This window comes from Pelobates fuscus, chromosome 6, assembly GCF_036172605.1.
Source record: "Pelobates fuscus isolate aPelFus1 chromosome 6, aPelFus1.pri, whole genome shotgun sequence".
Classification (NCBI taxonomy): Eukaryota; Metazoa; Chordata; class Amphibia; order Anura; family Pelobatidae; genus Pelobates; species Pelobates fuscus.
Genome location: NC_086322.1, coordinates 66,898,375 through 66,915,278, shown reverse-complemented (window position 1 = coordinate 66,915,278; position 16,904 = coordinate 66,898,375). Strand labels below are relative to the sequence as shown.

At 38.5% G+C, this 16,904-nt stretch overlaps 1 protein-coding gene across 1 annotated transcript in view; it reads right to left on the bottom strand.

Moving 5' to 3' along the window:
• Positions 1–16,904, bottom strand: part of LOC134615225 (uncharacterized) — a 167,828-nt gene that overhangs the window by 43,299 nt on the left and 107,625 nt on the right. The window contains exons 18-19 of the mRNA XM_063459717.1: positions 13,300–13,401; positions 708–832 (exon numbers count right to left, since the gene is read on the bottom strand). Of these exons, the coding sequence (XP_063315787.1) occupies positions 708–832; positions 13,300–13,401 (227 nt within the window). The remainder of the gene's footprint in view (positions 1–707; positions 833–13,299; positions 13,402–16,904) is intronic.

Here is a 16,904-nt window from a genome sequence, read left to right as displayed (position 1 = left end):
CCAATGCAGGCATCGGCTGGCTCCTGGCGGCACAGTGGTCTTTCCCACACTATTGGGGACGGCTCCTGTATTACTGCTTGTCCACTACATTACATGCACACTCCATATGTGTTACAAGCAGTACAGCATGCTCTAAGCAATTATTGATTTGTTCTAATTTTTTTATGTTTTATTATTATATATTTATTATTATTTTTTCAATTTTTCTCATCTGTTACGATCTCCTTGAGATATGATAATCTAGTTACTCTACCATGGCATACCATGATACCATGTCAGTTTAGACACCTTACTCTTCTTCCTACTCCTGACCGCTACTTTATTGACATTGTGACCAAGCATGTTTTCTTTAAGTGATCATCTCAATCCTTTAGCACACAGTGCTTATGATAGATCTATATACGGTACTCCTACTGCCTACATTCTGCTAACGCTGTGCTCCCCTTGTTCCTGTCAAAAGAAAACAAAAAAAGTGCAGTTTCTTTCTTGTTTGTCTTTGAAGATTATGACTGTGTACCTTTCTTATTCTATTAATACTATGCACATATCCTTAATGTACCTATACACGTCAAAAATAAAGAATTAAAAAAAAAATAAACAAACATGGTTGCTTGCTAAAATGTTTTTCTTTATTTAAACAATGTATGCATCTCAAGTTTAGAAAGTTTTGGTGAAAAGAGAATGTTTGTTGAATTATCATTACATACCATCCCAGAGCAATATCCAGATTAGTGCTAACGATTTTTCTGACAAAGTCCGATGAAACAGTATTCCTGTCCAGATGGCTGAGCAACCTATTGAGGTCTTGACTGCATTGTGAAATTGCTTTTTCCTACAAGGTACAAACGTTAACAAAAACAGTAGACCGCAACCAATGAATTATCTTCTAAGGTATTTGTATTTAATATATAAACAAACTCAAAAATTAGACATGCGCCAACAATACAAGTCACATCAATATTGCAGTGCAAATAATATATTTAAATACATATATCATCAAGTTGTTACTTGTAGATTTTGCTTTTGACACTTTTGGTAAAGTAAGAGAACAAGAGAAAAAAATATTTAGGGTTATTCACTATACTATATTCTTCACAAGTGAAAATTCAAAGGGAATTCAGAGTGGCTTTCAAATGCTTTCAGATCAGCTACTCTGGCCTTAAATTAAAATTTCACCTTGAAATAACTTTGAATTCTCACTTTAGAAAATACCCTGTATACAGTGTAACTCTGTGAAATAGTGTTTCACACATCACAGGAAAGACACTCATATAGAACTTTCATTCAAACTCCAATAGAATGTAAGCTCGATTGAGCAGGGTCCTCTTCAACCTATTCTTATTTATAGTTAAATCCCCCCTCTCATAATATTGTAAAGCGCTACGGAATCTGTTGGCGCTATATAAATGGCAATAATAATAATTAACTCATGGTCAATCTTGGAGTCTTTGGATATTCGCAGAAATGGTATATGTACAAGTAAACAAATTAAAGGACCCACATTAATGTTACACTGTTATTAAAAAGGACACAAATCTACGTGACCTGGAATGATGAGGGTGATAAAAACATGTTAGAAACATGATTGCAGGCTATAAAATCACTTTGTGTCAAAGTATTTTTAAACCATCCAATAATATCCAAATTTGCAAAAAACAAAGTAGTGAAACAGAAAATTGGAGAAAAAGTGAAATCATTAAAATATCAAGAAGAAGAGTTGAAATGTGTTTTTCGATTCAAACAACTGTCACCCTAGCCTCAGTGATTCCTACACACCATAGGACTGGTCTGACAGTATTTTACAGAGATTCTTTTTTTTATTTTTTTATTTATTTTATTTGTGCATAGGTTGTACAAACAGGATGGCAATGCCACAACAGCTATTGCTAGCCTCATAAACATCGGTATTACAAATGTCTGGCATGTAAGGTCATAGCACATTTTTAGGAAAAAGAAAAGTTGCTTACATTTTAGTAACTGCATATTATGTGGAACAGAACAGAAATACTCAACGTGGTGTGGCATGTGATATATGAAATAACAAGCTAGAGCAGATCAGAAGTACATATGCCAATGTTGTTAAGGTTCCCTGAGCCCCACCAGGTTTTTGCTAGCCAGCTGAGTGTATTGAAAATAATGCATAGCAAACCTAGATAAGCGGAGTTAGCGTGTTAGGCATGAAGAGGTGCCCCCAATCCCCACATAGAGATCACTCAGTCCCCTCCACCATCAGGATCCTGTCCCAACACACCGGTATGGGACTGCCAGCACACATCCAGACTGCCACCCTGGCTGTGTCCCACAATTTTACTTTGCGTTGCTGCAGGGTCTCCCTCTCACAGAGGATGCATATCTTGAGCCTCATTGTTTTCCACTCCGATTGTGTAGTGGTACAGCTGCAGGGCATCTAGCGATCTCCATCATGTGTCCTCGGTGTCGATTGGTAGCGCCCGGTTTGGGCCCAAAGCCGCAAATGATCCGGTTTCCATGTTTGCCCGCAAAGGGTGCCAAGAGCCCCGAGAGAGGCTGCCGTCTTCGCAGAGTGCTTGAGGTTCGGAGCAGTCTCTGCCGCCATCTTGCGTGAGTGTGACCTCCGATCATTTCTGGCCTGCATAGGGCCTCAGGGTGGACCGAGATAACCCCCCCGGTCCAGTGGGGGTGGGGGATTAGGGCCGGGGGCCCCCAAAGCTTGAAGGTGTTGTCGTTTTACTGCCTCCAGGCAGGATAGTGGAATGGCAGCCGTCCATTCCACTCACCACCCGGTTAGGCCGTAGATGCTGGATGTTGTGCCACGGGGAGCAGTACATCAGTTTCGGGTTTTGAGGTTGTGGCAGCACCCCTGGTTGGTATGGGATCTCTCTCATTAGCTCTGGATGCCAGGCTGAACCCACCAACTGGTTCAGAAAGCTGGGCCATAGCAGGAGCTGGTCTTACATGCGTCCAGCCGGCATGGCCGCCTGGCCCCGCCCCTTTACAGAGATTCTAAGTCATGATTGACAGCAGATGCCTGGCTGCAGCAGTACATGCCAACATCAGACATTGATGAGCTAATTATTGCTGGCTGTTTCACTAGTGAGGCAGTCAAGCAATAACCATAGATTAGCTAATGGGCTTGCTGATCATTCTAGTATAGTGGTGTCATCGCGAACATGAAATTTTCCGTTCGCGATTGGCGAACGCGAACTTCCGCAAATGTTTGCGAACGGGCAAACCGCCATAGACTTCAATAGCAGGCGAATTTTAAAACCCACAGGGACTCTTTCTGGCCACAATAGTGATGGGCCCCCACCCACCTGAGCGGTGGGTGGGGGCCCTAAACAAGAATCAGGGGGGACCTAATGTCCTCCCCCTGGCCCCCACCCCTGAGCGGCGGGTGGGGGCCCTAAATACCAATAGGGGGGGACCTATTGTACTCCCCCCGGCCCCCACCCCTGAGCGGCGGGTGGGGGCCCTAAATACCAATAGGGGGGACCTAATTGTTGGGGGCCCTGAGCGGCGGGTAGGGGCCCTAAATACCAATAGGGGGGGGACTTATTGTACTCTCCCCAATCCCCACCCCTGAGCGGCGGGTGGGGGCCCTAAAAAAAATGTGTCCCCCAGGTGACTAGGGGTCCCCAAACCCCTAGTCACCCCCTCCCCCCCCAAAAAAAAAACGATCCCCCTACCTACCCCCCTCACCCTAAAAATAATGAGGGGGGAGATTTAACTAAGAACCTGTAAAAAAAATAAGTTACCATTCGATGTTTTCTTTTTTCTAAAATTTTCTTTTTTCAGCCCCAAAAAAGGCCACATAAATATCCATAATAACCGACGCAATAAAAAAAAAAAAGAGAGAGAGAAAACAAGCGCAAAAAAAATAATCCATCTTCACCCGGCGAGGGCTCTGCGCAGACTGAGCTCTTAGCCTAATTGCAGGGCGTGGCAAGGCTTTATAAGCCTTCCCCCGCCCTGCAGAGCTCAGTCTGTGCGGAGCCCTCCATGGGTGAAGACGGATGAATTTTTTTGGCGTCGGGTTTTTTCTTTTTCGTTCGGATTTTTTTTTTGCGCTCAGGTCTTTTATTTTATTTTTAAATTCGACGGGTATGATGGCTTTTTATTTGGGGCTGAAAAATGAAGATATTAGAAAAAAGAAGACGTCAAATGGTAAGTTTAATTTTTCTTTACAGGTTAGTTATTTTATTCCCTCCTCACTATTTTTTAGGGTGAGGGGGATAGGTAGGGGGTAACCTTTTTTGGGGTGAGGGGGTGGGTGACTAGGGGCTTGGGGACCCCGAGTCACCTTTGATTGGGGGGGGGTTTATTAGGGCCCCCACCCACTGCTCAGAGGTGGGGGCCAGGGGGGAAGGACAGTAGGTCCCCCCCTCATTATTTTTATGGCCCCCACCCACCACGCAGGGGTGGGGGCGGGGGGACAGTAGGTCCACCCCCTCATTATTTTTATGGCCCCCACCCACCAAGCTGGGGTGGGGGAGGGGGGGGAGGACAGTAGGTCTCCCCCCCTCATTATTTTTATTCCCCTATATAACAATGTTTGGTATTTAGTGAATATTCCCCTGTATAACAATGTTTGGCATTTAGTGAATTTTCCCCTATATGCCAATGTTTGGCATTTAGTGAATATTCCCCTATATAACAATGCTTGGCATTTAGTGAATATTCCCCTATATAACAATGTTTGGCATTTAGTGAATATTCCCCTATATAACAATGTTTGGTACATAGTGAATATTCCCCTGTATAACAATGTTTGGCATTTAGTGAATATTCCCCTGTATAACAATGTTCGGCATTTAGTGAATATTCCCCTATATAACAATGTTTGGTATTTAGTGAATATTCCACTATATAACAATGTTTGGTACATAGTGAATATTCCCCTGTATAACAATGTTTGGCATTTAGTGAATACTCCCCTGTATAACAATGCTTGACATTTAGTGAATATTCCCCTATATAACAATGTTTGGTATTTAGTGAATATTCCCCTGTATAACAATGTTTGGTATTTAGTGAATATTCCCCTATATAATAATGTTTGGTATTTAGTGAATATTCCACTATATAACAATGTTTGGTACATAGTGAATATTCCCCTGTATAACAATGTTTGGCATTTAGTGAATACTCCCCTGTATAACAATGCTTGACATTTAGTGAATATTCCCCTATATAACAATGTTTGGCATTTAGTGAGTATTCCCCTATATAACAATGTTTGGTATTTAGTGAATATTCCCTTATATAACAATGTTTGGTATTTAGTGAATATTCCCCTGTATAACAATGTTTGGCATTTAGTGAATTTTCCCCTATATGCCAATGTTTGGCATTTAGTGAATATTCCCCTATATAACAATGTTTGGCATTTAGTGAATATTCCCCTATATAACAATGTTTGGCATTTAGTGAATATTCCCCTGTATAACAATGATTGGCATTTAGTGAATATTCCCCTATATAACAATGTTTGGTATTTAGTGAATATTCCCCTGTATAACAATGTTTGGCATTTAGTGAATATTCCCCTATATAACAATGTTTGGAATTTAGTAAATATTCCCCTGTATAACAATGTTTGGCATTTAGTGAATATTCCCCTGTATAACAATGTTTGGTATTTAGTGAATATTCCCCTGTATAACAATGTTTGGCATTTAGTGAATATTCCCCTGTATAACAATGTTTGGCATTTAGTGAATATTCCCCTATATAACAATGTTTGGTATTTAGTGAATATTCCCCTATATAATAATGTTTGGTATTTAGTGAATATTCCACTATATAACAATGTTTGGTACATAGTGAATATTCCCCTGTATAACAATGTTTGGCATTTAGTGAATACTCCCCTGTATAACAATGCTTGACATTTAGTGAATATTCCCCTATATAACAATGTTTGGTATTTAGTGAATATTCCCCTGTATAACAATGTTTGGCATTTAGTGAATATTCCCCTGTATAACAATGTTTGGCATTTAGTGAATATTCCCCTATATAACAATGTTTGGCATTTAGTGAATATTCCCCTATATAACAATGTTTGGCATTTAGTGAATATTCCCCTATATAACAATGCTTGGTATTTAGTGAATATTCCCCTATATAACAATGTTTGGTATTTAGTGAATATTCCCCTATATAATAATGTTTGGTATTTAGTGAATATTCCACTATATAACAATGTTTGGTACATAGTGAATATTCCCCTGTATAACAATGTTTGGCATTTAGTGAATACTCCCCTGTATAACAATGCTTGACATTTAGTGAATATTCCCCTATATAACAATGTTTGGTATTTAGTGAATATTCCCCTGTATAACAATGTTTGGCATTTAGTGAATATTCCCCTGTATAACAATGTTTGGCATTTAGTGAATATTCCCCTATATAACAATGTTTGGCATTTAGTGAATATTCCCCTATATAACAATGTTTGGCATTTAGTGAATATTCCCCTATATAACAATGCTTGGTATTTAGTGAATATTCCCCTGTATAACAATGTTTGGTATTTAGTGAATATTCCCCTGTATAACAATGTTTGGTATTTAGTGAATATTCCCCTGTATAACAATGTTTGGTATTTAGTGAATATTCCTCTATATAACAATGTTTGGCATTTAGTGAATATTCCACTATATAACAATGTTTGGCATTTAGTGAATATTCCCCTATGTAACAATGTTTGGCATTTAGTGAATATTCCCCTATAGTGAATATTCCCCTATATAACAATGTTTGGCATTTAGTGAATATTCCCCTGTATAACAATGTTTAGTATTTAGTGAATATTCCCCTATATAACAATGTTTGGCATTTAGAGAATATTCCCCTGTTCAACAATGTTTGGCATTTAGTGAATATTCCCCTGTTCAACAATGTTTAGCATTTAGTGAATATTCCCCTATATAACAATGTTTGGTATTTAGTGAATATTCCCCTTTATAACAATGTTTGGCATTTACTGAATATTCCCCTATATAACAATGTTTGGCATTTACTGAATATTCCCCTGTAGAACAATGTTTAGTATTTAGTGAATATTCCACTATATAACAATGTTTGGCATTTAGTGAATATTCCCCTATATAACAATGTTTGGTATTTAGTGAATATTCCCCTATATAACAATGTTTGGTATTTAGTGAATATTCCCCTATATAACAATGTTTGGTATTTAGTGAATATTCCCCTATATAACAATGTTTGGTATTTAGTGAATATTCCCCTGTATAACAATGTTTGGTATTTAGTGAATATTCCCCTGTATAACAATGTTTGGTATTTAGTGAATATTCCTCTATATAACAATGTTTGGCATTTAGTGAATATTCCACTATATAACAATGTTTGGAATTTAGTGAATATTCCCCTATGTAACAATGTTTGGCATTTAGTGAATATTCCCCTATAGTGAATATTCCCCTATATAACAATGTTTGGCATTTAGTGAATATTCCCCTGTATAACAATGTTTAGTATTTAGTGAATATTCCCCTATATAACAATGTTTGGCATTTAGAGAATATTCCCCTGTTCAACAATGTTTGGCATTTAGTGAATATTCCCCTGTTCAACAATGTTTAGCATTTAGTGAATATTCCCCTATATAACAATGTTTGGTATTTAGTGAATATTCCCCTTTATAACAATGTTTGGCATTTACTGAATATTCCCCTATATAACAATGTTTGGTATTTAGTGAATATTCCCCTGTATAACAATGTTTGGCATTTAGTGAATATTCCCCTATATAACAATGTTTGGTATTTAGTGAATATTCCCCTATATAACAATGTTTGGTATTTAGTGAATATTCCCCTGTATAACAATGTTTGGCATTTAGTGAATATTCCCCTGTATAACAATGTTTGGCATTTAGTGAATATTCCCCTATATAACAATGTTTGGTATTTAGTGAATATTCCCCTGTATAACAATGTTTGGTATTTAGTGAATATTCCCCTGTATAACAATGTTTGGCATTCAGTGAATATTCCCCTGTATAACAATGTTTGGCATTTAGTGAATATTCCCCTATATAACAATGTTTGGTATTTAGTGAATATTCCCCTGTATAACAATGTTTGGTATTAAGTGAATATTCCCCTGTATAACAATGTTTAGTATTTAGTGAATATTCCCCTATATAACAATGTTTGGCATTTAGAGAATATTCCCCTGTTCAACAATGTTTGGCATTTAGTGAATATTCCCCTGTTCAACAATGTTTAGCATTTAGTGAATATTCCCCTATATAACAATGTTTGGTATTTAGTGAATATTCCCCTTTATAACAATGTTTGGCATTTACTGAATATTCACCTGTATAACAATGTTTGACATTTAGTGAATATTCCCCTGTTCAACAATGTTTAGCATTTAGTGAATATTCCCCTATATAACAATGTTTGGTATTTAGTGAATATTCCCCTGTATAACAATGTTTGGCATTTAGTGAATATTCCCCTATATAACAATGTTTGGCATTTAGTGAATATTCCCCTATATAACAATGTTTGGCATTTACTGAATATTCCCCTGTATAACAATGTTTTGTATTTAGTGAATATTCCACTATATAACAATGTTTGGCATTTAGTGAATATTCCCCTGTATAACAATGTTTGGCATTTAGTGAATATTCCCCTGTATAACAATGTTTGGCATTTAGTGAATATTCCCCTGTATAACAATGTTTGGCATATAGTGAATATTCCCCTGTATAACAATGTTTGGCATATAGTGAATATTCCCCTGTATAAATTAGTGAATATTCCCCTGTATAACAATGTTTGGCATTTAGTGAATATTCCCCTGTATAACAATGTTTGGCATTTAGTGAATATTCCTCTATATAACAATGTTTGGTATTTAGTGAATATTCCCCTATATAACAATGTTTGGCATTTAGTGAATATTCCCCTATATAACAATGTTTGGTATTTAGTGAATATTCCCCTGTATAACAATGTTTGGCATTTACTGAATATTCCCCTGTATAACAATGTTTGGTATTTAGTGAATATTCCCCTATATAACAATGTTTGATACTTAGTGAATATTCCCCTGTATAACAATGTTTGGCATTTAGTGAATATTCCCCTGTATAACAATGTTTTGCATTTAGAATAAAAAAAAGTTATAATAATAATAATAATAATAATATAAAAAAAAAAATGAATGCAGCTTCCGAATGAATCTAAAATGGATGCTGTCCAGGAGGTGGGAAGGTCTGGGAGGGAGGGTCTGCTGCTGATTGGCTGGAATGTGTCTGCTGACTGTGAGGTACAGGGTCAAAGTTTACTCAATGATGACGAATAGGGGGCGGACCGAACATCGCATATGTTCGCCCGCCATGGCGAACGCGAACAAGCTATGTTCGCCAGGAACTATTTGCCAGCTAACTATTCGGGACATCTCTATTCTAGTGGTCAATCACAGTAATCACATGCCTTAGCACTCAGTTAGGCAATGTGACCATTGTGATTATCTCTTGCAGAATCCAATCAGCCTGGCGGTCAATCTACTAAAGAGTTAATTGTTAAGAGTTAACTAGGGCTAGGGTAAACTAGGGTTAGCTAGGGCAAGAAAAAAAGCAAAGTGTGACACTGGTCAGGATTGTGAAACAGTCAAATCCCATACATTCAAGACCACTGGCCCACAGCCTTCAACATATTCAATTACATGGCAGCAACAATGTAGCACAGGGAAAATGATTAATGGGGAAAGACAAAAGGCAGGGGATGATAAAAAAGAGATGATGAGGAAAGATATAAGAGAAAGGGGTGATTGTGAAGAGATTGGGTAAGACTTGTAGGAAGTGAAGTAGAAGTAAAATTGGGGAGGATGGGAGAAGATTAAAATCTTCAGAGGAATTCTACAGATTTCATCCAGTAGCTTGCACCTAGACCCAGGCTTTCATGCAAGTGAACGATAATATTGGCAGTACTAGCAGCCAACAACCAAATAGTTAAATAACTCTTAGTGCAGCAAGGTTACGTGGCCAGCAAAAGCTAGCCAGCTGCTACATTAAAAAAGTAATACATCTATAAATAAAAAGCCAGTGAGGGTCGGGGAGAACACTAGGTCCTCGCTCCTGAATATACCTGATCTGTTGTGGGCACCAAAGGATGCCCCTTACCTTTTATTTTAACACATATACCCACCCACTGACCTCTATTTAAAACTCCCCCACCTAATGCCCAGACAGGTGGGGACTTAGGAAGGTTTAAAACCTCCCTTACAGTAATGTGAGTCTTATTGAGCCCCCTAGACTTTTTTAACCACTTAAGGACCAAACTTCTGGAATAAAATGGAATTATGACGTGTCAGACATGTCATGTGTCCTTAAGGGGTTAAAAATAAAATGTCTAATGTGGCAGCTGGCTGGCAAGCACTGGTGTGCTGCCAGATATATAACTCTTGCATCGCTGAGGTTTTTTTTACTATTTAGTGCTATGAGTAGATAAATAGTTCTGAATTTTTTTTTTTTTAAGGGACACTATAGTCACCTGAACAACTTTAGCAAAAAGAAGCAGTTTTGGTGTATAGAACATGCCCCTGCAGCCTCACTGCTCAATCCTCTGCCATTTAGGAGTTAAATCCCTTTGTTTATGAACCCTAGTCACACCTCCCTGCATGTGACTTGCACAGCATTCCATGAACACTTCCTGTAAAGAGAGCCCTATTTAGGCTTTCTTTATTGCAAGTTCTGTTTAATTAAGATTTTCTTATCCCCTGCTATGTTAATAGCTTGCTAGACCCTGCAAGAGCCTCCTGTATGTGATTAAAGTTCAATTTAGAGAAAGAGATACAATTGTTTAAGGTAAATTACATCTGTTTGAAAGTGAAACCAGTTTTTGTTTTTTTCATGCAGGCTCTGTCAATCATAGCCAGGGGAGGTGTGGCTATGGCTGCATAAACAGAAACAAAGTGATTTAACTCCTAAATGACAGTGAATTGAGCAGTGAAATTGCAGGGGAATGATCTATACACTAAAACTGCTTTATTTAGCTAAAGTAATTTAGGTGACTATAGTGTTCCTTTAAACCCAGACCCAGATTTGAATCCTCTGGCCCAGATTTTTAGCATTTGGTCAAGATTTTAGCCGTTCAGCAGGATTTGGTGTGGCTGAAATCCAGTGCAGATTCAGGCCCATTCAGGGCCTGAATTACTCATCTGGACATTGTTATACTGCATGGACAATGTCCAAATGTTGTGGTCCAAATGGCCCTGTACATATCTAAATGGTCGTGCCTCACTCGATACGGGTCCATTTGGACTTTATTTATTTTTTACATTCTTTATTTTTCCATGCATAGATGCGTAACAGGCATGTGAACGGTGCCCCAAAGGCATTCCATTCGCTTAAATTAGATACAATGATAACAGTGGGGTATTGTAATGACTCATGCACATTGTTTTTTATAAAGTGATAAGAAGTAGCGATATAACAATAGCGTAAATAAAACATGCGCGTGTCAGGTGTAGTGGGCGAAACATTGCTGCGTCTGCGAGATTTGTTAGGAACCTTGGTATTCTTAACTTGTATTTGTGGGCATTTGCAGGATACGTATGTAATGTTATCTTGCATATTAGCTTACGGGCGCAGCTAAATGTAGGACTATGCGGTATTACAAAGGACGTCCATGAGCGTATAATGTTTCAAGGCACATCCGTATGACATCTAGGCATGTGCCTGTCTCTTGTGTATGGGTTTGTTGTACTTGTTCTCTGCCTCTTCGCTCGCTCCCCCGCGGCTACCCAAGGCCAGTGGGGGGAGGGAGGGAAGGAGCTCTGAGCGTGTTGAGCTGCGCATGATAGATGTAGTGGGATAGGGGAGTTACCGGTATGGCGCTCGCGATCTAGAGCTATTGTGTGCCTCAATAAAACAATACTAAAACAATAAGAAATTTTACTGGTGAGAAACAATACTGATAAACATTGAGTCATGGTGCCACGAAGTTGCGGCTGAGTGTTATATAGTCCCGACCAGTGCTGTCTGCAACCTGAGGGTCTCCGGAGGCTTCTCAGCTGCCTGTCGCCTCGGAGGGGGGCTGCCTGGGTCGTCGTGGTACGAAGATTTTGGCTTGTTCTGGGTCCCATCTGTGTTGCTGGCTTGTGTTCTCTTGAAGAGCGTCTTGGGTTATTCCTAGAGTGTGTAGCAGGTCTCTTGCACCTTGTAGCGAGTGCACCATATGTTTGTCATCTCCCTTCAGGACTATGAGTGTCCGATCGAGGCGCCATCTATATTTTATACCTTGTTGTCTGAGGAGGGCAGTGAAGGGCTTTAGCGACCCTCTCCATGCCAGTGTACCGCCTGTTAAATCCGCAAAGAATGTTAAGGAGTGTCCTTCGAACGTGACTTGAGCTCTGTTCCTAATTGCTGCCTGGATTGCGGCCTTGTCCTTGCGTTGGTGGAAGCGGACTATAAGGTCGCGGGTTGCAGTGACTGGGGCTCTAGCCGGTTTCAGGACTCTGAATAAGGTTTCAATGTGGGTGGCTTTGGCCTGTTTCGGTGTAAGTAATTCCGTTAGGAGTCTGCGTACATAATGTGGCAGCTCTTCTGCTGGTATATCTTCCGCCAGCCCCCTTATCTTTATATTTGCCGCTCTGCGCTCTTCTTCTGCGGCGGCGAACCGTCTGTCATATTCTGCGTTTTTGGGCTGTAAGTATTTGATCTCCGCCTGCATATCGGTGATGTGCGCTTCTCGCGCCGCGGAGGCGTCCTCCAGGGTTCCCAGCCTTCCCGTTATTCCCTGAAGCTCCGTGCGGAGGGCGGCCATGTCCGCTTGTAGCGTGGTCTGGAGGCCCGCCAACAGGGTTTTGAGCACTGACGTGGTTACCGGTGCGCTGTCCGGGTCTGGAGGCTTGGCCCCCGCTATAGGTAAGTGCGTGTTGTCAGGCATGTCCTCCTCCTGGTAGAAATCATCCAAGAAGTCGGAGTACGTATCAATGTGGTCGGCCATCTTGGGCCTTGTTGCTTCATGGGCCTGTCTCTACATGGCCCCGATATCTTGTCTCGGCTGGTCAGGCTTTACTTTTTTTGATTTTCGCCCCATATCGGTTCCGCCGCTTCTCATCGGCACCTGTGGTGATTTGGAGGTGGTGTTTAGGTCTCTGGCAGTCTAAATTATGCTTATATCGCTGGAGCTTCAGCGCCATGCGACTTCTCCGCTTCGTGGTTAGGCTCCGCCTCTCCCATTTGGACTTTAGCTAATATCCCTGTAAAAATGTAATGCACTCCTTGCAATATTTGTCCTGTAACTTCCAAACAATAATTGCACTAACCTTATATTTCTGAAGACAGACTTCTATTTGATCTTTAATCAAATGGGATAGTTCTGTTTTTTTTTCTTCCAGGTCTTCAAAAAAAGTGTAAAATAACCTAACCTATAAATAGAAGCAAATCCATTATAAAACCTTTGTAAACAGACATAGCAACACATTTATTTAGATAAATTGGATTGATTTAATAGACTGTTAAACACAAATACTGTTCTCCAAAAATCTTAGCTTGGAATGCTATTTACTAAATTTTAAAGAGCAGATAAAATGTGGGAAATAGCCAGATGCAGAGGAGGTTTTGTAATTTTTTTCCTGATAAGTGATTACTTTGAACATAGAGGCCATGTTTGATTAGTCATCTCAAGGAACTCAATGGTAATCTTTTATTCATCTATCAAATAATATATTTTGCATAATATTTTGCTTATATCCATTAACCCCTTCAGGACGGAGTCAATAGTACACGTTCTGATCAAAACAAAACGTAAACAAAAACTGAAATTTGCGCTATATGTTTGTTCACCCGTAGTTCCCCTCTTTCATATTAAATGCACCCACACTTATTATATATCATTTTGTTCAGGAGAAACAGGGCTTTCATTTCATATAAAATATTTATATATGAAACAATTTATTATGAATAAAATTAAAAAAAACTGAGAAATTTTAATTTTTTTTTTAATTTGGAGTTCCGCCTCACATTTTAGCTGTAAATGTCATAATACTGTTAGGTTTTACTGCAACAAAATGCACATATTTGTAATCAGCAATGTCTCACGAGTATAACAGTACCCCCCATTAACAGGTTTTATGGTGTTTTGGAAAGTTACAGGGTCAAATAGAGAACGTTCCATTTTCAAATTGAAATTTGCCAGATTAGTAATGTTACCTTTGAGACGGTGTGGTAGCCCAGGAATGAGAAATACCCCCATAATGGCATACCATTTAAAAAAGTAGACAACCCAAGGTATTGAACGTGGGGTATGTTTAGTCTTTTTTAGTAGCCACTAAGTCACAAACACTGGCCAAAGTTAGCGTTCATATTTGTTTTTGTGTGAAAAAAGCAAAAAACTAATATTTGGCCAGTGTTTGTGACTAAGTGGCTACTAAAAATGACTGGACATACCCCATTTGCAATACCTTGGGTTGTCTACTTTTGCAAATGGTATGCCATCATGGGAGTAATTCTTGTTCCTGGGCTACCATACGGTCTCAAAGGCAACATAACTAATCTGGCAAATTTCAATGTCAAAAAAATGAAATGCAAGCCTTATATGTGACTCTCTAACTTTCCAAAACACCATAAAACCTGTACATGGGGGGTACTGTTATTCTCGGGAGATTTCACTAAACACAAATATTGGTGTTTTAAAACAGTAAAACATATTACAACAATAATATAGTCCATAAAAGGGCCGTTTGTTTGTAAAAAAAATGCAAAAAACTTCACTTTTACTTAAAATATCATCGTTGTAATACAATTTACCAGTTTTAAACACTAATATTTGAGTTCAGCGAAGTCTCCTGAGTAAAACAGTACCCCCTATATACAGGTTTTATGGTGTCTTGGAGAGTTACAGGGTCAAATATAGTGCTTGCGAATTACATTATCTGCACTTTCTCTGTGTTGTCAGGCATGTCAATCAAATTTTAATTAATCAAATGACATAATTATGTTAAAAAATTACTTAAATATACACGTAGAATTTTAATATATATGCATTTATAGGTATTTAAATTCTACCTGTATACTAATGTAATCTTTTATGTAATTATATGTATTTATCTCTATATATATATTTGCGGTTATTTGTATTTTATATATAAATAGATTTATATAGAATGTCATTCTAAGTGTATTCTGTTTCCAATATATATATATTAATAACAAAATACAGTTAGAATGAAATTACATATGAATATATAATTTATTTAAAATTTTGTTTCAATATTTTATTTATTTATTTTATTATTTTATTTATTTATTATTTTAATTAGACGTATTTATATATAATATATATATGTACATCTATTATATATATAATATATATACATATTATATATATGTAACGTCATTCAAAGTGTATTTTAATACTAATATATATACTAATATTAATATTAAAATACATTACGTATGACGTTACATATATATAATATGTATATATATATATTATATTTGTGTAAGGGGCCAAGTACTTGTATAAGAAGTGAGATTTCAGTAGGAACGGGAATAGTGTAAAAGAGCAAGTCGGTTGTGGTGTGCCGATACCGACGATACGGTAGGCCTGTAAATAAAGAGGACCCACAAAGTAGTATGTGAGTAAAGAAAATGGAAAGAAAAGAAAGAGAAAAGTGTTGAAATGAGGAGTGGGTGGGAGGTGCATTCAGACGCTGACCTTGATCGGTAAGGAGTCAGGTAAGAGGTGTAGCTTATATAGGGGGTTAAGTTAACTTAAGCCCCTCCCACAAATACAGGCCAAACGGCCTTAATACTTGTGTAAGGGGCCAAGTACTTGTATAAGAAGTGAGATTTCAGTAGGAACAGGAATAGTGTAAAAGAGCAAGTCGGTTGTGGTGTGCCGATACCGACGATACGGTAGGCCTGTAAATAAAGAGGGCAAAAGTGAATAACAAGGTATTTATTACAGTCAACAATATATACAATTTATCCAGATATGGCTTTAAAAGCATTTCTTAATTCTTGTGTTGGTTTGGGTATATATGTAGAGTAGGCGGATGATTTCCAACGTCCCAATGCCTTGATGACGTGTACTGGTACGTTTGCGCTGGATGCGGTGGAGGCTGCTCCTATGCGAAACGAGTGACCAGAGTAGTGGGAAGGTTTGAGACCCAGCATTGTTAGCAGGGATCGTATATATCTCATGAATGCCGTGGTGGTGAGTACTGTGTGTTGCAGTTGGAATAACGGTTGTGATGGTAGTGCTGTGGTGTTAAGAAGATAGGAGTCTAAGGCTGCTACTGGACACCATTTGTTTAGGGTAGGGTAATATGTGATATCTACTGGATGCGCATGTTGGCTTGTCTTTGATTGGGGTAAAGCGAGTATGTAGTGGTCGCCATGTTTTATTAGGTGTTTGTGTAGCAGGCACCTATCCGTTTGATTAGTTGTGACGGTGGTGAACTCCTTTGGCCTGAGGAACCCATAGAAGGCTGTATACATGGCTGTTTTGATGACTGTGTTGGCGGTAGCATGGAAAGGTCTGGAATCTAATAGGTCGGATAATGATGGAAAAAGTTTATTGTCTATAGGTAATCGTTGTGGTGGTCGTGGAGGTACGGATTTTTGAATACCTCTGAGTATGTTTTTTACCTGGTATGATGACATGAAGCTATGTGTGTTAGGTTTTATGGTTAGTATATGGTGTTGTATGCCGGTAAGATATAATTTAATTGTGTTATATGATAAGTGTAATTTGAGGTGGCAAAAGGAAGCGAAAGCTATGATGGATGTCATGAGGAATGGTTGTGATATGTTGTGATCTGCGAGAAATCTATTATATAGTGTGAAGGCTCTGACATGAAGCTATGTGTGTTAGGTTTTATGGTTAGTATATGGTGTTGTATGCCGTAAGATATAATTTAATTGT